Source organism: Nerophis ophidion, linkage group LG16 (genome assembly GCF_033978795.1).
Source record: "Nerophis ophidion isolate RoL-2023_Sa linkage group LG16, RoL_Noph_v1.0, whole genome shotgun sequence".
Classification (NCBI taxonomy): Eukaryota; Metazoa; Chordata; class Actinopteri; order Syngnathiformes; family Syngnathidae; genus Nerophis; species Nerophis ophidion.
The window spans coordinates 21,589,490-21,616,304 of NC_084626.1; the positions used below are offsets into that span (position 1 = coordinate 21,589,490).

Here is a 26,815-nt window from a genome sequence, read left to right on the forward strand (position 1 = left end):
TTTTTGCTGATATTGGTTAGTATATACTGTTTCATTTATATATATATATATATATATATATATATATATATATGAAACCAAACTGTCAGCACAGAAGTCAGGCATCAGTGAGCTGCTATACCTTGGAGAGGTTGAGGAGAATCTGGATAGAGGTGATGACTTCTCTGAAGGATACACTTCAGTTGCGGCAGCTGACACTACCAGCCGCTCACAGCCTCTGTTCGTTTATACACAAACACAAAATGGTACTATGTATTGTATAGTCTTCTGTCACAGCCTTGGAGGGTCAAAATGAACACATTTCAATGTGGAGGGGGGCGGGAGGTGTGTAGAATAGGTTGATATCAGCACTTCAGTCATCACCAATTTGCATCATCTGACAAAGTTAAAACAATAAGGTCATGAACAGTTGACACATTCTAAAAAGCTTAGAAACATGAAACACCAATTAAAAAAGTAATGTATGGTGTAATGCTTATTTGTGTTATTCCTGCATATGCTTCTTGTTTTTTTTTTCTTTCTTTGTGATGTTTTTGTTTTAATATCTTGACTATTGTTGGAAAATTCTGATAAAATATAAAAAAATATATATTTTGAAAACATGTATAGAAATTGTGCTTAGTTTATGTTCAGCTTGTTAGAATTTTTTAAAAGTTGAAAAGGTTTTTTTTTTTTTTTGCCACGCCCACCTTTCTTATTCTTAGATTCCTGATTGGCTAAAGAGGGAACGTACCACTTTATTACTTTTTATTTCATATAAGATCGAATCTGTTGCAGAAAGACTAGTTAAGAACTCTGTTTAATGACTTTAGTTAATTAATAGTGAGGTCATCCAGTTTCCAAGCGTTTGAAACTAGGTAACTCACCGCTTACTGGATCTAATGGTACATTCCAGGAAGTTCATTCATTTTACAACGACCAAGTGCTTTGAATGCTACATTTTTCTAAAGTTCTCTCCGCGTAGAATTAATAAAAGCAGTTTAGTTTCCACGACAATATTCAAAGTTTATCACACAAGACAACAGCTTGCAACTTTATTTGACTATTTCGTCATCGACCATGTCAGAGTGGATGAGTGCATGCGCGGCTGTTAGCTTTCCCTCAGTCTTTTATTATTACTAATACTAGCAACTTACTTTCTCTACTCGGGACTGTTCGCACACGTTATCATATTTACTGGGTATCCTCCCATAAAGAATGTCACGTTTGTTTACAAACTCCAAGAAGGACCACACAAAAACCGCGCGGAACTTTTGAAGGAGGCGAGCAGAATCGGACCGAACACTTTTTGCATGGAGGTATTTTATGATTATCCCAAAAAGGTAAGCAAACACATGACAAAATATAAATATACCTGTCATATTACTACTGACATTTTTTTCTGTAATTTCCACCTTAAAATTTATTTATTTAGAAAGTCAGCGTTAGGATGTCAGTGTTGGGCAGTACCTTATATACTCTCAACCGCTAGAGGGCGACAATACATTTCTTAAAGACCAGTTAACAGCGAAAAGAAATAAATCATATTTATATAGCGCTTTCCTCGAGCAAATTAAAGCGAAACCCATTATCTACATCTTTAAGCTACATTTAACCAGTGTGGGTGGCACTGGGAGCAGGTGGTCAAGTGTCTTGCCCAAGGACACAACAGCAGAAGCCATCCCATGAAGTTATTTACGTGGACCCCGACTTAAAGGCCTACTGAAATCCAATACTACCTACCACGCAGTCTGATAGTTTATATATCAATGACGAAATCTTAACTTTGCAACGCATGCCAATACGGCCGGGTTAGTTTTTTAGATTGCAATTTTAAATTTTACGCAAAGTATCCTGTTGAAAACGACGCGGTATGATGACGCGTACACTGTAAAAAAAATCCTATTTTTATGGTTAATTTATTCTAAATTTCTACTGTAATTTTTCTATTTTTTTAAATGGGTTATAAAACTGAAGAATTGAAGACATCTGTAAATAAACAAACCGCCTGTTATTTTAAGTAATATGCCAATAATGACAAACTGGATATTTCTATTTTTTTTAACGGAAAAATACCAAATTAATTATACATATCATTTTCTGTTTTCTCTAATTACTTTCAAATTCATGTAAAATTACAGTAATTAACTTTAATTTAATATTTAGTTTGTTATATAAAAGTATATGTCCATACTAACAATCTAACAGTTTTATATGTAATTTTAAGGAAAATCTTATTTTTTTAATATTTATGTGTATTTTTATATTCAAGTTGAAAAATATATGTAGCCTGTTATATAAAGGTTTATGCACATACTAACAATTTAAAATATTGCTCCGTAATATGACGCATGTTGGTGACTGCAAGACATACTTGATCACAGCCAACAGCCATACAAGTCACACTGACAGTGGCCGTACAAACAACTTTAACACTTTCACAAATATGCGCCACACTGTGGAGCCACATCAAACAAGAATGACAAACACATTTTGGGAGAACATCTTCACTGTAACACAACATAAACACAAGAGAACAAATACCCAGAATGCCATGCAGTGCTACTCAACCAACGCACGGAGGGGGGCGGTGGTGTGGGGTGGTGGCGGGGGTGTAGCCTGGAAGAGTAGCGCTGCATGGCATTCTGGGTATTTGTTTTTTTGTGTTTATGTTGTGTTACAGTGCGGATGTTCTCCCGAAATGTGTTTGCCTTTCTTGTTTGATGTGGGTTCACAGTGTGGCGCATATTTGTAACAGTGTTAAATTTGTTTGTACGGCCACCGTCAGTGTGACTTGTATGGCTGTTGATCAAATATGTCTTGCAGTTAGTTTTGTAAGTCCAACAAAGCCTTGTACAATATGCGACTTTGTCGGCACGCCGTTTGTGTGGCGAATGAGTAAATGCTACGTAAGGTTGTCGAGGACGATGAAGGTAGTGGTGTCATGGCACCCCTTTAAAATGCTTGTCGGGTCAGGACAATCCTTCGCGAGGGTCACAGCCTATCTCTCGGTTAAATCGGGGGAACTGGAAAGAATGTTGCTAGAAGAAGATGAATACATATTCACGTAGTTTCTGCATTCAGTGGCCCCCAGGTTAATTGGGTTTGAGACCCCTGATCTTAACAATTCGGAAAAAATCTGTAAAATAATGGTATTTTTCTGTGGAACTGCCAACATTGTCATTTCATTAAAGGTGGTTGATCGTAATAATTTGGAAAAACTCTGTAGAATAAAGGTATTTTTCTGCAGAACTGTTTGCATCGTCACTTTATTAAAGGTGGTTGATCCTAATAATTTAGTAAAAATCTGTAAGATTACGATATTTTTCCACAAAAAGTTTCATGCAAATTTCTGTAAATATAATGATTTTGATCATTATTTGGTTTACAATGTTTTACTTTAATTTTATGGTTTTCGTTTAGATGACCGTTTTTTTACAGAATTTTTTTTTACAGTGTATGTTGACGCGTGACGTCACGGAATGTAGCGGACATTTTGATCCAGCACCTATGACAGCTATAAGTGGTCTGCTTTAATCACATAATTACACAGTATTCTGGACATCTGTGTTGCTGAATCTTTTGCAATTTGTTCAATGAATTATGGAGATGTCAAAGAAGAAAGATGTAGGTGGGAAGCGGTGAATTGGGCCGCCTTTAGCAACACAAACACAGCCGGTGTTTCCTTGTTTACATTCGGCTCTTACCGTAGACATGAGCGGAGAGTTTGCGTCGTTCCTCCTGCATCTGTGGACTCTCGTTCCTCCTGCAGCTGTGGACTCTCTTGCCTCCTCCCACCGGCCGCCACCGACCATCGGAGGCTTACTCCATGGAGGGGGAAAAAAAAAAAAATCTTAGCCCGGCTGCCTTGCCTCGTCGAGAAACATGACTTCCCTCGGAGACACTGGCGGTCACCACACCCGTGGCCACACCCCCTCCGACTTTCAGGTACGACCATATAATCTCACTAAAACACTAGTAACACAATAAGCATTTAAGGGATTTTCCAGAATTATCCGAGTAAATGTGTCTAATAACATCTGAATCGCTCCCACTGCCCTCGTCTTTTTTTTTTCTTCTAGTCCTTCACTGTCACTTTCCTCATCCACGAATCTTTCATCCTCGCTCAAATTAATGGGGAAATCGTTGCTTTCTCGGTCCGAATCGCTCTCACTGCTGGTGGCCATGATTGTAAACAATGTGAGGATGTGAGGAGCTCAACAACCCGTGATGTCACGCGCACATCGTCTGCTACTTCCGTTAAAGGCAAGGCTTTTTTATTAGCGACCAAAAGTTGTGAACTTTATCGTCAATGTTCTCTACTAAATCCTTTCAGTAAAAATATGGCAATATCGCGAAATGATCAAGTATGACACATAGAATGGACCTGCTATCCCCGTTTAAATAAGAAAATCTCATTTCAGTAGGCCTTTAAACAAGTTGAAAAACTTATTCGGGTGTTACCATTTAATGGTCAATTGTACAGAATATGTACTGAACTGTCCAATCTACTAATAAAAGTTTCAATGAATCAAAAGCTATTTTCACCATGTACAACGTCAGAAAACACGTGGATCTTAACGCACCAACGTAATGTAGCATGGCAGGCCAAAGTATTCATTGAAATGGTTTTCAATCAATCAAAGTGTATTTATATAGCCCTAAGTCATGAGTGTCTCAAAGGGCTGCACAAGCCAGAAGGACATCCTAGGCTCAGATCATGATGAAGCTTCAACCTTGTTAGTGTGTTCTGAACTTAAAGACAATATACATGTTATTGCAAATGCATCACTATATAGATTATCAAATGCGTTATAATTTCACAAGAGTTAAGCAGCGGCACATGCACATCGGTGCGCTTCAGGTACTTAACTATTCACGAGGTGTCCTTGGCTCCTTGTTAGTGTGCGCTGTTTTTAAAAATAATGTACACTTCACTGCATATGTAAATATATCACCATTTTGCTGATTAAGCATGTTATAATTCCACAAGTGTTGGGGTTCAGCAGCACAGATGTCTATGCGTCCTTTAAACACTGAAAAAAAGGTTCATAATGTTCCTAGGGCTCTGTGTAAGTACAGGCTGGTTTTAAAGAAAATGTACACGTCGTTGTACGTCTAGTATATGAAAATAAACATTATAACAACATAGGTATAATGCCACCAAGTCAGCTGTGGCTACTTTTCCATGCTTCTGATTGGACCAAATGTGCATGATAGCAGGTGTATGTGTTTGTGTGTAGACAGACAGTTTTGAAACTACACTTGTGTGGATAGAGATTCTTTTAACCCCGGACATGCGTTTTTGAAACTATCCGTGTTAATGTGGACATGGCTCCAGTGTGGTGAGTCAGAGTACTACTGCATCTCTCTGTATTTATTCTGTATTTATAGTCACATTTAACACATTAATGATGTCACACTTGCATTGAATACCTAATTTTAATATTATTATTACATGGGTTGTAGATTTGATAGGTACATAATTGTTTTGCGTTATTATAAATTTAGCATCATGACTCCTCTGCTGTTTGATAAACTGAGGCAAATCTTTGAGACACTTTGCCAGTGGGTCTGTATATTTTTTTAATTTTACGTGTGTGTGTGTGTGTGTGTCGCTTGCGTGCAACAGGACTAAGATGACCCAGCTTTTTAGGGAATGAATGTTGTCTTATATTCGGGTCAATATAGTATCTACATCACTTCCTGTTGCCCACAAAAAGATCTGATGAAGTGTGCATGTGTGATAAACTGGTAGGCTCCATTCCACCTATGGAAAATGTAGTTAGTTGGAAATGTTTTAGATGTTTTCCTACCTTCTGTTCTTTCTGAGCTTTTTCCAACATATTTGAGGATTTGCACAGCAGGCAATAGTGTTTGTTGAAGCCACTCCTGATACTTAATCCTGCACAATGTCTGCAGTCTTCCAACTCATGGGGTCTGTTCTCCCACCCGTGAATCCACTCAGTGAAATGTATTTTCCAATAATCTTCATTCAAACAGAAGTAGCAAATAAGGAACACAGTATGGAGCCTTGAAAATGACAAATGGCATGCAGTACATATTGTATGTTTATTGTTTGACACATTGTGACAACACACCAGACAGATGTCACGCAAGCTTGTGATATGACTAAATAGAGGCTCTTTAATTTGTACTTTCTAAAAAATAACAAATTGGTCTGGTCATATTTATGTACAGTATCATGGGAGAGAGCGAGAGAGGTTCTTTCACCAGTGTTTTTGCAATAATACAAAAAAACCTAGCATAGTACTTAAGTTATAGGCTGTAAAAAATTAACTTGTGTTTTTGCAGGAATGTATTACTATATTACATGATTAATGAGTACAAGTAGAGTAGAGATGTAACAATAAATGTTAATAATGATAACCACTGTAAAGATTCGGATGGTTAGGATTACTGTTTTAAATAAAAATTATGGAAAAATCGCAATGATAACTGTACTTTGATTAACACACGGACTGACTGGCGCCACCTAGCTCGCCTAAGTGCTAACATGAAAACAGACATTAAAACCTACTCAGTGGCCTAGTGGTTAGAGTGTCCGCCCTGAGGTCGGTAGGTTGTGAGTTCAAACCCTGGCCGAGTCATACCAAAGACTATAATAATGGGACCCATTACTTCCCTGCTTGGCACTCAGCATCAAGGGTTGGAATTGGGGCTTAAATCACCAAAAATGATTCCCGGGCTCGGCCACCGCTGCTGCTCACTGCTCCCCCCACATTTGACCCATTCCCTGAAAAAGGGAATGAGTCAAATGTAGAGGACACATTTTACCACACCTAGAGTGTGTGTGACAATCATTGGTACTTTGAATTTAACTTTAAGAAACAACATACCTCAATCTAAATGTATAGAACACATAGCTGCCTGAGCAAGTAGGTCTGGGCTATATCACCTAAAATAAAAATCTCCGATTTTTTTTTACACAAAATTCGATGTAATTCATTTTTTAAAATGTTTTTTCTTCTTACTTTTTAAACCAGGGGTGTCAAACGTACGGCCCGCTGCCCGCAAGATGAGTTTGCTAAGTGTAAAAATGAGCTGCAAATTTTTAATGAAAGAAACTGCTGTTCTAAATGTGTCCGAATAGTAATTCAAGTGTAACTAACATCACACTTGTGGCTGGTGGCAGACTAATGCTTTAGTGACACACGATACCTTCTTTAATTATAAATTCTCCACTCAAAGGGTAACATCACGAAATGATAAGATGCAAAGACTTAAGTCAACGTAAACATGATCTTTGAAGTAGTTTGAGTTCCGTACAGCGCTCCCAATTGGTTGACTTAGTGATGCGCACCCTGAACTCCCTTTTAAAAATGTGTGTTTGTACATTTGTTGCGTGTTTTATTTTATCCATCCATCCATCCCTTTTCTACTGCTTGTCCCTTTATTCTATGCCTAAATTTAGCATGTTCACATTGGTTGAGATTGTAGTTACCTTGCCTTTAATTCTGCTTTTATGGTGTAATTTTGACATTTTTTTTGGTTGTAATATTTGAATGATGATAACCAAATGTGTCGTGAATATCACCAATCTGGCGGTTTGAGGAAACACTCGGTTGCTTTTCAAAACACGTCTTTAATGTTAAACTAGTAACATGAAAATGATAAATGTACAGGATTTCCTCTTAATGTAATTGAATGTGTATACAATTACAGAATAATACATCCATCCATCCATCCATTTCCTACCGCTTATTCCCTTTTGGGGTCGCGGGGGGCGCTGGCGCCTATCTCAGCTACAATCGGGCGGAAGGCGGGGTACACCCTGTACAAGTCGCCACCTCATCGCAGGGCCAACACAGATAGACAGACTACATTCACACTCACATACATGTGTTAAACAAATTTGTATTTTATTAAACACCTTTAATATGTTAACAAAAAAGGTCTGTTTCATAAATCAATCAATCAATCAATCAATGTTTATTTATATAGCCCCAAATCACAAATGTCTCAAAGGACTGCACAAATCATTACGACTACAACATCCTCTGAAGAACCCACAAAAGGGCAAGGAAAACTCACACCCAGTGGGCAGGGAGAATTCACATCCAGTGGGACGCCAGTGACAATGCTGACTATGAGAAACCTTGGAGAGGACCTCAGATGTGGGCAACCCCCCCCCTCTAGGGGACCGAAAGCAATGGATGTCGAGCGGGTCTAACATGATACTGTGAAAGTTCAATCCATAGTGGCTCCAACACAGCCGCGAGAGTTCAGTTCAAGCGGGTCCAAGACAGCAGCGAGAGTCCCGTCCACAGGAAACCATCTCAAGCGGAGGCGGATCAGCAGCGTAGAGATGTCCCCAACCGATACAGGCGAGCGGTCCATCCTGGGTCCCGACGAGCGGTCCATCCTGGGTCTCGACTCTGGACAGCCAGTACTTCATCCATGGTCATCGGACCGGACCCCCTCCACAAGGGAGGGAGGGAGGGACATAGGAGAAAGAAAAGAAGCGGCAGATCAACTGGTCTAAAAAGGAGGTCTATTTAAAGGCTAGAGTATACAGATGAGTTTTAAGGTGAGACTTAAATGCTTCTACTGATGTAGCATCTCGAACTGTTACCGGGAGGGCATTCCAGAGTACTGGAGCCCGAACGGAAAACGCTCTATAGCCCGCAGACTTTTTTTGGGCTCTAGGAATCACTAATAAGCCGGAGTCTTTTGAACGCAGATTTCTTGCCGTGACATTCGGTACAATACAATCGGCAAGATAGGATGGAGCTAGACCGTGTAGTATTTTATACGTAAGTAGTAAAACCTTAAAGTCACATCTTAAGTGCACAGGAAGCCAGTGCAGGTGAGCCAGTACAGGTGTAATATGATCAAACTTTCTTGTTCTTGTCAAAAGTCTAGCAGCCGCATTTTGTACCAACTGTAATCTTTTAATGCTAGACATGGGGAGACCCGAAAATAATACGTTACAGTAATCGAGACGAGACGTAACAAACGCATGGATAATGATCTCGGCGTCTTTAGTGGACAAAATGGAGCGAATTTTAGCGATATTGCGGAGATGAAAGAAGGCCGTTTTAGTAACGCTTTTAATGTGTGACTCAAAGGAGAGAGTTGGGTCGAAGATAATACCCAGATTTTTTACAGAGTCACCTTGTTTTATTATTTGGTTGTCAAATGTTAAAGTTGTATTATTAAATAGAGGTCGGTGTCTAGCAGGACCGATAATCAGCATTTCCGTTTTTTTGGCATTAAGTTGCAAAAAGTTAGCGGACATCCATTGTTTAATTTCATTAAGACACGCTTCCAACTGACTACAGTCCGGCGTGTTGGTCAGCTTTAGGGGCATGTAGAGTTGGGTGTCATCAGCATAACAGTGAAAGCTAATACCGTATTTGCGTATGACGTCACCCAGCGGCAGCATGTAGATGCTGAAGAGTACAGGGCCAAGGACTGAACCCTGGGGAACTCCACACGTTACCTTAACATAATCCGAGGTCACGCTGTTATGGGAGACGCACTGCATCCTATCAGTAAGATAAGAGTTAAACCAAGACAGGGCTGAGTCTGACATACCAATTCGTGTTTTGATACGCTCTAATAAAATATTATGATCGACGGTATCGAAAGCAGCGCTAAGATCAAGGAGCAGCAACATAGATGACGCATCAGAGTCCATCGTTAGCAATAGATCATTAGTCAATTTTGCGAGGGCTGTCTCAGTCGAGTGATTTGCCCTGAAACCGGATTGAAAGGTTTCACATAGATTGTTAAACGCTAAGTGTTCATTTAGCTGCTCTGCAACAATTTTTTCGAGGATTTTCGAAATAAAGGGAAGGTGAGACACCGGTCGGTAGTTTACCATGAGGTCAGGATCGAGGTTAGGTCTTTTAAGGAGAGGATGAATAACCGCTTTTTTGAATGCAAGGGGAACAGTGCCCGAGGAAAGTGATAAGTTTATAATATTTAGCACTGATGGACCTAATAATACAAAAAGCTCCTTGATAAGTTTCCCGTGAAGTGGGTCAAGTAAACATGTTGTTTGTTTTATTCCATTTACACGTTGTAACAATCCTTCTAATGTTATTTCATCAAAACAAGAGAAACTATTTTGGATATTTGCAGTATCCGCCGTATATACAGTCGTATCTGTGTTACTATAACCCAGTTGTAGCTGGGACGCATTGTCTTTAATCTCCTTTCTAATAAGTTCAATTTTCTTATTAAAGAACTTCATAAAGTCATCTGCCGAATGGGTGGAGCTACTGGAAGGAGTCCCTTGTTGGGTTAGCGATGCTACTGTACTAAACAAAAATTTTGGATCGTTTTTATTAATGCGGATGAGATTTGAGTAATAATTAGTTTTAGCTAAGGTAAGCATGCGTTTATAAGTTATTAAACTATCACTCCATGCTTGATGGTGCACCTCAAGTTTAGTCGTGCGCCATTTGCGTTCCAGCTTTCTACATAATAATTTCTGAGCTCTAGTTTCTTCAGTAAACCATGGCGTACGCCTTTTTGGAGCCTTTTTTAACTTCAGCGGTGCTATACTATCAATGGTTTCGCGCAGGGCGTTGTTAAAGTTGTTAGTGAGGTTATCAATAGAGCCCACATACTTTGGGAACGGTGCCATTACCGAGGGCAGTAGGTCCGCAAGAGTCGTCGTTGTGGGAGCATTAATGTTGCGGCTGCTATAGCAGTTATTATTATTATTAGCTTGCCGAACATGAGTCTGAACTTCGAATTTTATAAGGTAATGATCGGACATTACTTTAGTATACGGGAGTATCATAACTTTGGAAACGGTGATACCTCTGACAAGCACTAGGTCTATTGTATTACCGCTGCGATGTGTCGGTTCATTTATTATTTGTGTAAGATCACAGCTATCAATTATAGTCTGGAGTGCCACGCACGGTGGGTCCAATGGGGTATTCATATGGATATTAAAGTCCCCATTATAATTATATTATCGGCGTGCGTCACTAGATCAGCAACAAACTCTGAGAATTCACTAATAAAGTCCGAATAGGGCCCTGGGGGGCGGTAGATAACGGCCAGGCACAGAGGCAGAGGTGTGGCAGACTTCATAGAAAGCACCTCAAACGATTTATATTTATTATTTAAGTTAGGACTAAAGTTAAAGTTTTCGTTGTATATTAGTGCGACACCCCCTCCCCTTTTGAGGTGACGGGCAATATGCGCATTCGTATTGTTAGGAGGGGATGCCTCATTTATCGCAAAAAAGTCGTCTGGTTTAAGCCAGGTTTCGCTAAGACCGATGACGTTAAGGTTGTTGTCTCTAATGACCTCATTGACTAATAACGTTTTGGGAGACAAAGATCTGATGTTTAAAAAGTCCATATTATAGGTAGTGGGCTGTTTTAAGGAGTTGTTGATAAAATTCTCCGTAGTAGCAATATTAATAATGTTGCGTTTATTATGCGCAGTGTACTTAAAATAATTACGACCATATCTAGGAATTGATATGACGGGAATTTTCAGATTGTCTACTTGGCGCTGCGATAAACTGAACGCATCATAATTTGCCACCTCAGTAGAACGCATGTCTAACTCTGACGTAGTCATAGACACAGCAGAAAAAACATTTTGTGAGTTGTGTATTATTCTACGAAAATTGCTATGTGTACAGGGATCATCCAGCCTGGCGCTGGCTAGTTCTAGCTTAACTGACTCCATACCCAGGCTAGCAGGCTCTGTAATTGCCTGTGACCGGGCTTGCTCTAGTGCAGTTAGTCAAATGTGGCTCAATGCGAAATCTATGTTCCGAGACAAGAGGATAGCGCCTTCCTGGTTAGGGTGAAGGCCGTCTCTCCTCAGCAAGCCAGGTTTGCCCCAGAAAGAGGGCCAATTATCAATAAACGCAAATCCCTGTTGTCTGCAGAAGCTATCCAGCCACTTGTTAAGAGAGACTAATCTGCTATATCTCTCATCATTGCCTCTCCCAGGCGGGGGGCCAGAGACAATTACTCGATGCCTGGACATCTTTCTGGCGAGATTACAAGCCCTGGCTATGTTTCTCATTGTAATCTCTGATTGTCTCATCCTAACGTCATTGGAGCCAACGTGTATTACTATATTCGCATAACTAGTGGTGCGGTTAGCCTGCCGTACGTGTTTACTAGACCTGTTGCGAGTTAGCTCCCTAAGATTAGCTTCAATGTCAGGTGCTCTGCCCCCGGGAATACACTTAATTGTGGCTGGTTTGCTAAGCTTTATGTTTCGGGTGATGGAGTCCCCTATGACTACAGTGTGGTGCCCGGTAGACTGGGGTGTAGGACTAGCTAAAGAGCTAAATCTATTATGCGTCTCAACCGGTACACCGTAGCTTGTAGGCCGGTTAGGGCTGCTACAAGCTGGGCTAGTTAGCTCGCTACAGCTAACGCTAGCAGATGTGTCCGCAACATCTAAAGTTACGAAATTACACTGCTCTAACTGGCGGACACGGCTCTCTAGCAAAGCCAACCTATCCATGAGTAAAGTGCACGAAGCGCAGGAAGCCATACTCACAGAAACTTTCCGTCGCCGAGTGGGGTGCCAGCTGTCTTCGGGAAGATATTTATAAATATAACTTATAAATATATATATGAGTCCATATATGTATATATATATATATATATGTGTGTGTGTATATTATGACAATGGGATAGATCACATCAACTTGGTCATTAGAAAAGTAGCTTGCCTGCTGAAAAAGTGTGCACCCTTGGTCTGGAGCGTTGTCAGTATGTCTACGATGTGGAGGTAATTTTAATATATCCCAGGTATACCCGAGGACAGCGATCTACAAAATGTGCAAATATTGCATGAACAGTGGCGGCTTTTAAGAAAAGTAAGTTCTTCTTAAAATGTATATGAATGCAGCTCAAAACAAGTTTGACATCATGCTTGCTCGACTCTTTCGCCAGGGACGTGGGGAGACAGAAGTTAAGTGTCTCTAAACAGGACCTCATTTTATAATAATCACCAGAATAATATACTAGATTTGTTATAGTATTTTTTAATGAAAATGAATTACACTTGAAAAATTCTCAAAGTACATTGTACAACAAGCAACAACAAATGAAAATATGGCAAAACGATATAAAAAAAAATATCTTAATACTAATGAATAATAACCGGTTTGTTTTTAAATGCTTGTATACATTTTTGAATTTTTTTTATTCAATCCTTTATATATATATATATATATATACATATATATATATATATATATATATATATATATACATATATATATATATATATACACTTTATTTATATAGCACATTTTGGAAAACAAAAGTTTCAAACTAAGGAGAGTCAATTGTAAAAAAAAAACAAAACAAAAAAAACCCAACATAAAATCATAGCAGATTTGGCAAATTATTCTTGTAGTAATCACAACGATAATTTTTAAGGCTTAGGTCAGGCTGATTATAAAAATAAACAATAATCCAATATACTGCAAAAGAAGGGACTCAAAAACTGATGAACAATGAATGTACATAAAATTACAAAGTGGAAAATAAATAATAAATAAATAAATGGGTTGTACTTGTATAGCGCTTTTCTACCTTCAAGGTACTCAAAGCGCTTTGACACTACTTCCACATTTACCCATTCACACACACATTCACACACTGATGGAGGGAGCTGCCATGCAAGGCGCCAACCAGCACCCATCAGGAGCAAGGGTGAAGTGTCTTGCTCAGGACACAACGGACGTGACGAGGTTGGTACTAGGTGGGATTTGAACCAGTGACCCTCGGGTTGCGCACGGCCACTCTCCCACTGCGCCACGCCGTCCCGAAAAAAAATAAATACATTCTAACTCAATAATAATACATATGTTAATGTACAAAGGAAAATCCAGCTTCGCCACTTGAGTCCGAATTTTTGTGCTTAAATAAGATCTCAATGACTTTCGCTCAAGACTTCTTCTGTTTGTTTGATATTGTCGTTACTGCCACAAGTGGTGGAAAAGTGTATCACAACCGAGTGCCACTGCGGCCCATCCAGATCACAGCTGAGAAACAGATATTTTTTTGGGCGGCCCTCGAGGGGGCGCTTGCGGCCCAACAATGGTTAGCAAACATTGATTTATATCATATATTGTCTTTACTGTGCAGCCCTCAAGTGTTGCCTTCCTGTATTACAAAATCTTTATTTGTGGCAGCCTTAAATTTACAGTCTGAAGGCCAAAATTGGAAATAATTCCGATAACTAACCTAGAAAATTTCCTGAATTATGAGAGGTTTCACCGTCAATTAAAGCCATAATAAGAATATCTTTAAAAGTAGACATCATTAGCCTCTATTGTTCTCCTGTGTTGCTGCTATTGTGTTTTTCCACCACTTGGTTGTTGTCTCTTAATGTTAGCAGCACCTTTTATATATCTCAGCAATAGAATCGGCCTATAGCGCTGCCTTAAACCCTCTTTCCCCCCGCTGACAATTAGGATAGCGTTTGGGTTTCAGCCAAGTCCTGATTTAAGTTCAAATAATTGGTGTAATGAACTCAGGCTCAGCTCATTATCGTCCGAGCTACTGGAGGCTTTCAGTTCCTGTCAGGAACCCCAGAGTGCTCTCAAAAAGGAGGACATTCATTTGCTATCTAAGTGGAGTGACACTTGCCATTGATATTTGCTGCGAGAAGATTTTTCAAAAGGTGCAGCTGACAGAGGCTCAGTGTCCGCATGACTACACTTTTTCTCACAATTACCAGCCTTAAGCATTTCCTCTGGGAAACAAAATACCTCAACAAGGACTGGAGTTGGTCCTGAGACGGTTGCCATGGATACATGGCTGTAGTGGCTCTTTTTGTTCCTTAAAAAAAAGCACATATTCATGAATTTTTCCTCCCAGACAACTCTTCGGCTTCAAGCAGTGTTTCCCTGACCTAACATACCCTCTTTTTCTCCACCCTGCGGCTTTCTTTACCCTCTACCAAGATTTTCATATCCTATCCACTTTCCCATAAGCAACCTGATGTTGTGACATGCGTTGCCTTCTTTCGCATATGGCATGTTTCAAGGAGCCACGCTGAGGTCATGACGTGAGTGAAGGCTGAAGAGGACCAGTCGGTCAGGAATTAGTGCGGCTGACGAAATAGTCGACAATCTCTCTAATGTTTGCCTGACAGAGAGTCCATTTGAAACTCATTTATATGCTGCTGAATACCAAGTATGTCTTTCTCTCCCCGGCTTGTTTCTTCACGTGTGGCAACATAAATCACGAAGAACATTTGACTTGTATCTTGCTGGGATACACAGAATGAATAGTCACCTATCCACTGCTAATTGTGTGTGTGTGTGCAGAATATAGCTCACACATTTGTCTGGACCATCCCTTCATCCATTTTCTTCCATTTTCTCTGCACAAGGAAGCTGGATTCTATTCAAGTGGACTGTAGAGCGAGAGTCAGGTTTCATCCATCAGTCATTTTGTCTTTATTCTTCCCTCATTTTTAATTCCTTTTGAGCACAGCTTCCCAACCTTTTTCATTATGGAAATGTATTAAATGCTAGTCACTCTAGGATTCGCAGGCTTTTTTGGGGGATTGTTTTGTCCTAAAATTACAGATTTTTCCGAAAGTTGCGTTTTGAGGCCTATTTTTTTCAATAACATGGCATCAACTTGTGATTTCATGAGTTTATCAATGTTTTAAAAGCGCCTTGTAACTTGAACTTAATAAACGCAGGTAAAGTAACCTTGACTTTCAACAAAAATTGGAAAACATACTGTATTAATGTTTTACTCATTTTATAGCACACAGACTTAAAAGTAAACAATAGATGGCAGTAAAGCACACACTCAGAGCTCCTTGTCAAATTACTGCACGCTTTTTTAAATTCATCATAACTAATAATAGTAAAAATGAATTATTATTAGTACCACTTGTATTTCACGTGTTTCATCATTAAGGCCAAATGTTGGGTAACGGCACCTTTTTTGGAATTTTGCCTATCGTTCACAATCAGTATGAAAGACCTGACGACGAATGTATTTAAAAAAGAAAAAACATTTCTAACTCGTACTGTAAATAAACCTAAATAAAAGCCCACTAACAGCGGAGACAATAGGAGGTCCTCTATTCCGCCCATATAACCCAATAAAAAAACATCAATACTCTATTTACATTTTGTGATTTGAATATTAACCAATTATTAGTGATATTGTTATTATAAGCGCTAACACAGACGAAATATGTATAGCGGCGCCGTGATCACAAGTGTGCATGCCAATGTTGGCATGATCGACTGATGAGGTGCTTCGTGGTTTCCTTGCTCGTAAATCTTTATTGTAGATCATAAATCATGCCTCTCCTGTTGATAGTAGATGAACGAGGATGTATTGCGACAAGTTGGTACACTTTGACAGCCAATTTAGAAATGGCGAGAACAACACAAATACGCTTTGTTCCATCCCCCTTTTGTTCACGATGATTAAGAGTCATTCTTTTTCTAAACTGGAATATATGAACATTCCACATATCAATCAATCAATCAATATTTATTTATATAGCCCTACATCACAAATGTCTCAAAGGACTGTACAAACCAGTACGACTACAACATCCCCGGAAGAACCCACAGAAGGGCAAAGAAAACTCACACCCAGTGGGCAAGGAGAATTCACACCCAGTGGGACGCCAGTGACAATGATGACCATGAGAACCTTGGAGAAGACCTCAAATGTGGGCAACCTCCCACCCTCTAGGGGACCGAAAGCAATGGATGTCGAGCGGGTCTAACATGATACTGTGAAAGTTCAATCCATAGTGGCTCCGACACAGCCGCGAGAGTTCAGTTCAAAGCGGATCCAAGTCGGCAGCGAGAGTCCCGTCCACAGGAAACCATCCCAAGTGGAGTCGGATCAGCATTTTAGAGATGTCCCCAACAGATACACAGGCGAACGGTCCATCCTGGGTCCCGACTCTGGACAGCCAGTACTTCATCCATGGTCATCGGACCAGACCCCTTCCACAAGGGAGGGGGGGACAGAGGAGAAAAAGAAAAGAAGCGGCAGATCAACTGGTCTAAAAAGCAGGTCTATTTAAAGGCTAGAGTATACAAATGAGTTTTAAGGTGAGACTTAAATGCTTCTACTGAGGTAGCGTCTCAAACTGTTACCGGGAGGGCTTTCCAGAGTACTGGAGCCCGAACGGAAAACGCTCTATAGCCCACAGACTTTTTTTGGGCTTTAGGAATCACTAAACAAATCTTTTGAACACAGATTTCTTGCCGGGACATATGGTACAATACAATCGGCAAGATAGGATGGAGGTAGACCGTGTAGTATTTTAAACGTAAGTAGTAAAACCTTAAAGTCACATTTTAAGTGCACAGGAAGCCAATGCAGGTGAGCCAGTACTGGTGTAATATGATCAAACTTTCTTGTTCTTGTCAAAAGTCTAGCAGCCGCATCTTGTATCAACTGTAATCGTTTAATGCTAGACATGGGGAGACCCGAAAATAATACGTTACAGTAATCGAGACGATATCATATCAGTCGGCATCCTAATTACAGAAGACATTGTTCAGTAAGTCATGTTTTTCTATATTTGTTGGCTCTCATAAAATGTACCGTAATAATCAGTGATGTAAAAAATAAGAGCGGCTCTCATAGGCTCCATTGTAAGCGGATTTTTGATCAAATTTATTTCATATTTAGAATTAGGGCTGGGCGATATTGGCTTTTATTAATATCGCAATATTTTTATGCCCTATAGCGATGTACGATGTATATTACGATATTTTGCCTTGGCCTTGAATGAACACTTGATGCGTACAATCACAGCAGTATGATTATTTGATGTGTCTACATTAAAACATTCTTCTTCATACTGCATCAATATACGCTACTTTTAAACTTTCATGCAGAGAGGGAAATCACAACTAAGTCAATTGATCAAAACTGTATTTATTAAATACTCTTCATCCTCTCAAGGGTGACTTTTTAAATGAAAGAACAAATTAATAGTGTTGCTACCTTTTTGTAGTAGCGCTTCTGCTGCATACTTTGCATATTGCTGTTGTCTGCTGAATATCTTCCCACTTGAAGCCAAACCACTGCCAGATGATGGATCCCCTGCTCTTTATTTTGGGCATTTATTGTTCTTCCTCCATTTGTGATCAGTTTCGCACCTTCTCTCTCTCTTGTAATGTCAGAAGCTCCGCTCCGCTCGTCCTGCCTCAGCTAACGTTAGCCATGCTGCTACCGCTCTGCTTGGCGAGAGCGTATGACACTAGACGCGCGACAGTATGTGACGTATGTAAGAAGGCGGGCTTGTTTTACGTCTTTGTGAGAAGGAGAGACGAGAAGGAGTGAGAAACGCCAGTAATGTAATGCCCGCAGCTAAAAGCAAATGTGTTAGAACATATAATTGAATATTACGATATAGTCATTTTCTATATCGCACAGAGACAAACCTGCGATATATATCGTGTATATCGATATATCGCCCAGCCCTATTTAGAATGCATTAAAATATATATGTAGCTGTTGTCATGTCTTTCATAACGATTGTGAACGATCGGCACAAGTCAAAAATAAGTGCAGTTCCCCATTGATGTGTTGGGCGTAACTTGGTACACTTCTTAATTACCCTCGTGCCATCACCGTGTGCACAAATCATCCCAAAATTTAATTCATCCATTTTTTATTGTTTACCCACTATCTTTAAACCTCTGTAAAATTAAAATAATGCTATTCCGTAACAGTAGAAGGGGAAGTCAAACAAATAGAAATAGACGGAATAGAAAATTGAAGGAATAAAAGAAACCAAATTCCTAGGTATAATGATTGATGATAAAATGAAATGGAAATCTCATACAAAAAACATTAAGCGGTAAGAAACACGTCAATAATGAAAAAAGCTGAACATGCATTGGACCAAAAATCACTCCATATTCTCTACTGCTCGCTAGTGTTACCATACATGAGTTATTGTGCAAAAATATAGGGAAACAACTACCAAAGTACTAGGGGTGTAACGGTACGTGTATTTGTATTGAAGCGTTTCGGCACGGGAGTTTCGGTTTGTTACGGGGGGAGTACTGAACGAGTGATCCACAGCGATCGTTCGGCCACACAATATCTCAATCCTAACGAGGGGAAATTACATTTCAACGACTGTCGTTGGCGTTGACAGTTAGGATTGCTTGTTTGCATCAAAACAGTTGTTTTCTTACTCCAATTGGAAGAAACCATCCTTGCCCAGGCACACCCTCCTGATTTCCATCCATCCATCCATTTTCTACCGCTTATTCCCTTTCGGGGTTGCGGGGGGCACTGGCGCCTATCTCAGCTACAATCGGGCGGAAGGCAGGGTACACCCTGGACAAGTCGCCACCTCATCGCAGGGCCAACACAGATAGACAGACAACATTCACACTCACATTCACACACTAGGGCCAATTTAGTGTTGCCAATCAACCTATCCCCAGGTGCATGTCTTTGGAGGTGGGAGGAAGCCGGAGTACCCGGAGGGAACCCACGCATTCACGGGGAGAACATGCAAACTCCACACAGAAAGATCCCGAGCCTGGATTTGAACCCAGGACTGCAGGAACTTTGTATTGTGAGGCAGACGCACTAACCCCTCTCCCACCGTGAAGCCCACCCTCCTGATTTTTGGAGTATAAATATTTGGGGTTTTGGCACCAGCCGCTGTACTACATCTGACCAATCCAAGTCTACGAACTGATGAAGCATACTTAGATGAGCGGCGAAAGGTCTTGTAGGACAAACCAAACAGTCTATTTGTGATCAATTGCATGGCCCGGAGATGACAATGACCTGGATGAATGAGAACATTCCTAGACATTTAACTTTAAGACGATGCGAGAGTCACGACTGCCTCCCAGTTAATTACCCACAAGATACGCAACGTCCCTATGCTGTGCCGTCCTTCAATATGGGAACATTCCAAGGAATGGGGGCTTAGACACAGGCACGCCTGTGCAATAATCATGCTGTTAAATTGCATCTTGATATGCCACACCTGAGAGGTAGGATGGATTATCTTGGCAAAGAAGAAGTGCTTACTAAAACAAATTTAGACAGATTTGTGAACAATGTTTGAGAAATAAAGGTATTTTGTGTGTATATAGTAAAACATTTAGATATTTGAGTTCAACTCATGAAAAATGAAAGAAATAAAAAAAAAGAGTTGCTTTTTTATATTTTTGTTCAGTGCAACAACTGGTAGATTGCAAGGACAAAGGATTTCATATCTCTCAGCTGCTCAACGGTTGTTGGAAGACTCTGATTTATTGATAAGGATAAGCCTTGGCGAAATGGTCTAAAATATAAATCAAAGATTTTTTTTGAAAAATAAAAATTATTTATGATTTTTAAAATGTTTTTCCACCATCCATTTTCTACCGCTTGTCCCTTTCGGGGTCGCGGAGGTTGCTGGAGCCTATCTCAGCTGCATTCGGGCAGAAGGCGCGGTACACCCTGGACAAGTCGCCACCTCATTCCAGGGCCAACACAGATAACCATCCATCCATTTTCTACCGTTTGTCTCTTTCAGGGTCACGGGGGGGGTTGCTGGAGCCTATCTCAGCTGCATTCGGGCGGAAGGCGGTGTATACTCTGGACAAGTCGCCCCCTCTTCGCGGGGCCAACACAAATACCCAATTAAAGTTTATTCATATAGCCCTTAAACACAAATGCCTCAAAGGGCTTCACAAACCACAACAACATCCTCGAATCTGATCCCACATCCGGGCAAGAAAAAACTCAACCCAATGGGAACAATGAATATAAATATTATTGTGGCCATTAGTTGTCACCCAAAAATAATTACCACTCCACTTCAATTTAAAGACAGCATAAGTCTATTGCAGACGGTTAATAATAAATAGGTCGCTGTTTTTTACATATACCACTGGTCTCCATTTGACTACTTTCACTTGATCAAACATTTTCTAGCAATTCACACTACAAAACAATAAAAGTCTGTATGATTCCTGCTGATATCTAATCTGATCAATATAGATATCGACCAATACTGGCATCATAAAGTTAAGTGAAAAGTTTGTTTCGGGACACTTCTCGTCTCAAGTCCCTGAGCAGGCGTGGTGTTGTCCTGCCCACAAAGCCTCTGGCTCCCACCTCCACCGGATACAGCCTCACACTCCATCCACTTTCTCTACACTCTGTGACCAGGTCTGCATATTTTGCCTTCTTTCTCTCGTAAGCAGCTTCCAGTCCCTCCTCCCATGGCACTGTCAGCTCAATCAGTACTACTGACTTCACAGCTTCAGACCACAGCACCACATCTGGTCTTAAGGTGGTGCTGCTGCATATCTCCTGTGGGAACTGTAGCTGCCTACCAAGGTCCACTTCCATCTTCCACGCTGCCCCTGGTGTTAACAAGTTGGCGGGTGGTCTCTTGCTGTAATGTGTCACAGGTTCCCCCTGCCTTTGGAAGTGGATCCTGCATTGGCGTTCTGCTGGATTCTGGTTGTTTGCCTCCTGCCGACTTTTCTCCAGCACCTCTGCCAGCTTGTTGAGTACTTGGTCGTGCCGCCATCTGAGCCGACCCTGTGTCAGAGCCATTTTGCAGCCTGACAGAACATGCTGAAGTGAGGCATTGATGGTCCCTCAGAGCTCGCAGGATTGTTCTGTGCCAAGCCATTGGTGGAGGTTTTTGGGGCTCGGGAGAGTGTCGTATGTTGCCCTGATGAGGAAACTGAGCCGAGCCCGTGGTAGTTTCCAGGCTCGAGACACCCTCCCAAGTTGTCCACCTCCCCTGCTGCCCTTGTGCCACAGACCTTACTCTAAGCTCCTCCTGCTCAATCCTGGTGACCTCAGCAACAACAAGGTCCTTCCTCTCCTTCCTGCCTGCCTTGGACCATAGGATTGGTGGATCGTTCCATCCAAGGCCTGCCCGGCCTGTTTGGACCATGCCCACGACTTCTTGATGTTGCAGTCTCCCTATCGCCTGCTGGACCTCTTCCTTGGCCCTCCACTTCCTTCCAGTCTCGACTCTGGCATTTGCATCCGCCACTGCCCTGTCGGAGGAGTCCCTTAACTCCATCACCAGCCTTGCCTTTTCCTGCCTGTAGCCCAGGGTGATAGATTTCAGGGGTAGCTGGAGTGAGTTCCATCCATACAGGCCAGCAGCTGAGAAGCACCGTGGCAGGCCAAGCCATTTTCGGATGAAAGAGTTGGCTTTGGATTCCATCCGACTTACGGCAGATGACGTGACTTCACACAGCTTCATAGGCCACATCATCCTTGGGTACAGGGTGAAGTGATAACACCACACCTTGTATTTCCCAGGTAGCTGGCTTGCATCGATCTTAGACAGGCCCTCTGAAAGCTGCTGGAGAATGATTTTTCCCATGTCCTTGTTTGAGAGACCAGGTGTATAGAGTCTTCCCAGGCTTCGGATGGGCTGATCCACAATGCGTGGGATGTCTTCTCCGCTGATAGTGAAGGTGACTCGGTCGTTTCTCTCCCCCAATCGCATTGAGAGGCTCCTTGACTTCTGAGGCTTGAACTTCATCCTGGCCCAGGTGATCAGCTCATCCAGCCTCTGAACAGCAGGCAGGTTAGTATTATGTACAGTACAATGTGATAATGGTATAGTAACATTAACAGTACAATTTGGTACTGTAACAATATGGTATGATACAGTAACTATATGTACAGTGATATGGTGCAGTATTGTTACAGTGACTGTACAGTACAAGTACAATATTATACAGTAACAATAATTACAGTAACAGTACAATATGGTACATTAACTATGCGCAGTACCAATACCACATAGTACAGTGACTACAGTATATGTTCGGTAGCAGTTCAATATGGTACAGTAACAATGTATAAAGTAACAGTATGATACTGTAACAATATGTAGAGTAAAAGTACACTATTGTACAGTGACTAGTGTATATGTACAGTAGCAGTACCATTTGGTACAGTAACTATGTACAGTAGCAGCACAATATGGTTCAGTAATTAGTGTATGTACAGTAACATTATAATATGGTACAGTAACTTCCGCCCAAATGCAGCTGCGATAAGCTCCAGCGCCACCCGTCACCCCAAGGGGGACAAGCGGTAGAAAATGGATGGATGGATGGATGGATGGAATTATATGCACAGTAACAGTACAATATAGAACTGTAAATCTAGGACAAAAGTAAAATACAATATGGTACAGTAAATGTATGTACAGTAACAGTACAATGTGGTACATAGACTATGTACAGAAGCAGTACATAATGATACAGTTACTATATGTACATTAACAGTGCAATATGGTACAGTAACATATTTTACAGTAACTGCATGTACAGTAACGGTACAAAATGGTACAGATACTATTCGTACAGTAACAATATGTACAATAACTGTAAAATATGGTACAGTAGCAGTACAATATTGTACTGTAACTATAAGTGAAGTAACAGTACAATATGGTACAATAGTACTATGCATGTCAGTGTTTCCCATAGGTCAGGCATCTATTTGTGGCGGCGCCGATGACCAAGAAGAACGCGAAGTTGGAATATAATTACAACACTTTATGTACATATTTATATACATATTTATATAATATTTCCATATTTATATAATATGTAACTACAAGCTCCATTCACAGACAGAGTCCCATTGCTTTTATGAGCTGTCGAGTGAATCAAAAGCCGAAAAAAAAAAAATTGTTTTTAATTTTTTTAATTTTTATTTGTGGCGGCCGTAATTCTTTCGTGTCGGGCCGCCACAAATAAATGAATGTGTGGGAAACCCTGCATGTGCTTCTGCACAGCCCGGTTCCATGCAGAAAACCAACAGTGTTGTGTCCATCACTCTTACATTTCTATACTCAGCAGTTTGAGGTGAACATTTTTCCTCGTCAGGGTTTAGGGGGAAGAAATTATAATTAGTGGCAGAGCTTCCAGAAATCCATGTGAAAACTACTTGCACATGTCCACCGTGCTGCTGTATTTATTCTTTGTGCTTCCAGCACTTGGATGTCCCAGGAGGTTCATTGTTTAGAGTATCTCTTGGAATCAGGTGATCCCAATGCCCACAACGCTTAATGCTGCAATTAAAGCTCTAATTAATGAGCACATTATTTCTACAAAATTACCACCTGGCTGACGGTAGAGAAAATATTTGAACAGTCAGCAAAGAATACACGCTGCCTACGCATGTTGTGCTTTAAACGGTTGTCCCCCTGTGTTTATTCCAATCAAAGGTGCCCGGACATCAGTGCCGCTATGCAGTGGGAAGCTTTGTGAGTGAAGGCAAGGACAAGGTTGATGAGGACCTTTTGAAGCTCTACGAGACGTTTGGCTTTCATGTCTTCTCCTTTCCTGAAGTCACACACGTGGTCATTGCCTCCGTCCCTCACAGGAACTTTCTCTCTGTCCTCCTGGGAGTAAAACGAGTTTATCCTCGACTAGACGGTACTTTTTGTAACACCATCTGCCTTCTATTACCTGGCACCCACAGCAATAATGTTTATGGCATTCATATCTTTGACAAATGTGAATCTAAGTAAACCTTTTTCTTTTTTTTTTAAATATGTATTTATTCATTTGATAGGGAAATCATTATACAAGTACTGAGAACACATACACTTTTTTTTTCCCACCCCCCAAAAAAAATATATATATATTTTTTCAATCAAAAAAAAAGAAAAATACAAGTAAAATAATAACACCCCCCACTGTGACATTTCCAGTCACAGTGGGTAACAATTTACTGCCTACCTCTTCACCACAAGCAAATGAGCAGTGGTTCTTAAACTTGTTGGAGGCACCGAACCCCATCAGTTTCATATGCGCATTCACCGAACCCTTCATTAGTTAAAAATAAAATGTTTTTTTTTTTCAAATTCAAGACAAAGTTGTATGTTTTTGGTAACACTTTAGTATAGGGGAACATATTCTAAGTAACAAAGACTTAATTTACAGTTATTTGGACACTAGGGGAACATATTCTAAGTAATAGAATATGTTGGTTATTTGGTTAGGGTCAGGGTTAGAGGGTTAGGCTTATAATAAGGCCATGCCGAATAAGGCATTAATTAGTACTTAATGACTAGTTAAGAACCATTATGTTACTAATTTGCACGTTAATAAGCAACTAATTAATGGTGAATATGTTCCCCAAACTAAAGTGTTACCATATTTTTTTTTACTGGTGCACAAAATCAATCGTGCATGAACATCACCTTGTTCAAACAACAAAACTAAGACAGTACATAAACTCACAACAAATTACACACCTGCAAATCAGTCAGCTGTTTCCGTATCTTTAATATGCCTACAGGGAGAAGTTTGTATTCACACGAAGAGTCGGGTACGTTTTGATCTCCGCCGAACCCCTGAGGTCGACTCACCGGACCCTGGTTAAGAACCACTGAAATAGAGAATTAACTGATTAAAATGGAAAAAAAAGGTAACAACAAACACAAACATGCAAAGAAGTGTCATTGAATAAAAACAACAACAACAAAGTAAACTTGTTTTTATGCGCAAAACAATAAAATAAATAAACAACTCCATCATCCATCCAGTTTCTACTGCTTATTCCCTTTGGGGTGGCGGGGGGCGCTGGAAACTATTTTAGCTACAATCCGGCCGAAGGCAGTGTACACCCTGGACAAGTCGCCACCTCATCGCAGGGCCAACCCAGATAGCCAGACAACATTCACACTCACATTCACACACTAGGGCCAATTTAGTGTTGTCAATCAACCTATCCCGAGGTGCATGTCTTTGGAGGTGAGAGGATGCCGGAGTACCCGGAGGGAACCCACGCAGTCACGGGGAGGACATGCAAACTCCACACAGAAAGATCCCCAGCACAGGAGCGAATCCAGGACCTTCATATTGTGAGGCAGACGCACTAACCCCTCTGCCACCGGCAGCACGGTGTAAGAGGGGTTAAAAAAAACTACTAAATTACTGTATTTTCCGGATGATAGAGCGCACCGGGATAAAAGCCAGACTTAGTAAATTTGAAAAGAAAACAGTATTTTTTTCATATATTAGCTGCGCCGCACTATAAGCCGCAAATGTATACGTTGTGAAATTAGTTATTTACACAGAAACATTATGTAAATGTTTTTTTACATACCTTAATTGTTTTCAAACAGTGCCTGTAGCACGGCTGTAAAATACAGTAGCTGATCAAACAAAACAAGCCATCACATTGACCTACTGGCTGCGAAAGCTGGCTTTCCAATTAGCCACAAAGACTCAATAAGTCCATGGTGACATTTTGGTGAATTTACGAAACTGAAACAATACAAAAAGAATGCCATTGTTGGTTAATAATACTAACAAAAACACTTGTAATTGTGTTAGCATAGTAAATAATGCTAATGACGCTAGTTTTATTACATTACCATTGCACGTACAAATTTGCATAAAAACACTACTAAAACCATCACCGATGGGACGGCTTTGGAAGTAAATATTTTTTTAGTAATACTGTATGCATGTTCTCCCGATGACTGCGTGGGTTCTCTCCGGGTACTCCGGCTTCCTCCCGCCTCCAAAAACGTGCACCTGGTTATAGGTGGATTGGCAACATTATATTGACCCTAGTGTGTGAATGTGAGTGTGAGTGTTGTCTATCTAAATTTGTTGGCCCTGCGATGAGGTGGCGACTTGTCCAGGGTGTACACCGCCTTCCGCCTGAATGCAGCTGAGATAGGCTCAAGCGACCCCCCGCAACCCCAAAAGGGACAAGCTGTAGTAGATGGATGTAAAACCTACAAATGTTGCTAGGAGTGATACATGTAGAATCCATACAAGTAGAACGCTATGGTCAGCTAAAAGACGGAATGAAAACTGTACTTCCGGTAGGTA

At 40.7% G+C, this 26,815-nt stretch overlaps 1 protein-coding gene across 1 annotated transcript; it reads left to right on the plus strand.

Moving 5' to 3' along the window:
- Positions 1-155: 155 nt before the first annotated feature.
- On the plus strand, positions 156-25,502 carry LOC133535724 (testis-expressed protein 264 homolog). The gene is made up of 3 exons (XM_061875659.1): positions 156-245; positions 1,095-1,322; positions 24,190-25,502. The coding sequence occupies exons 1-3, from the start codon at positions 156-158 to the stop codon at positions 24,493-24,495; spliced, it is 624 nt and encodes a 207-aa protein (XP_061731643.1). The 3' UTR covers positions 24,496-25,502.
- Positions 25,503-26,815: the final 1,313 nt, after the last annotated feature.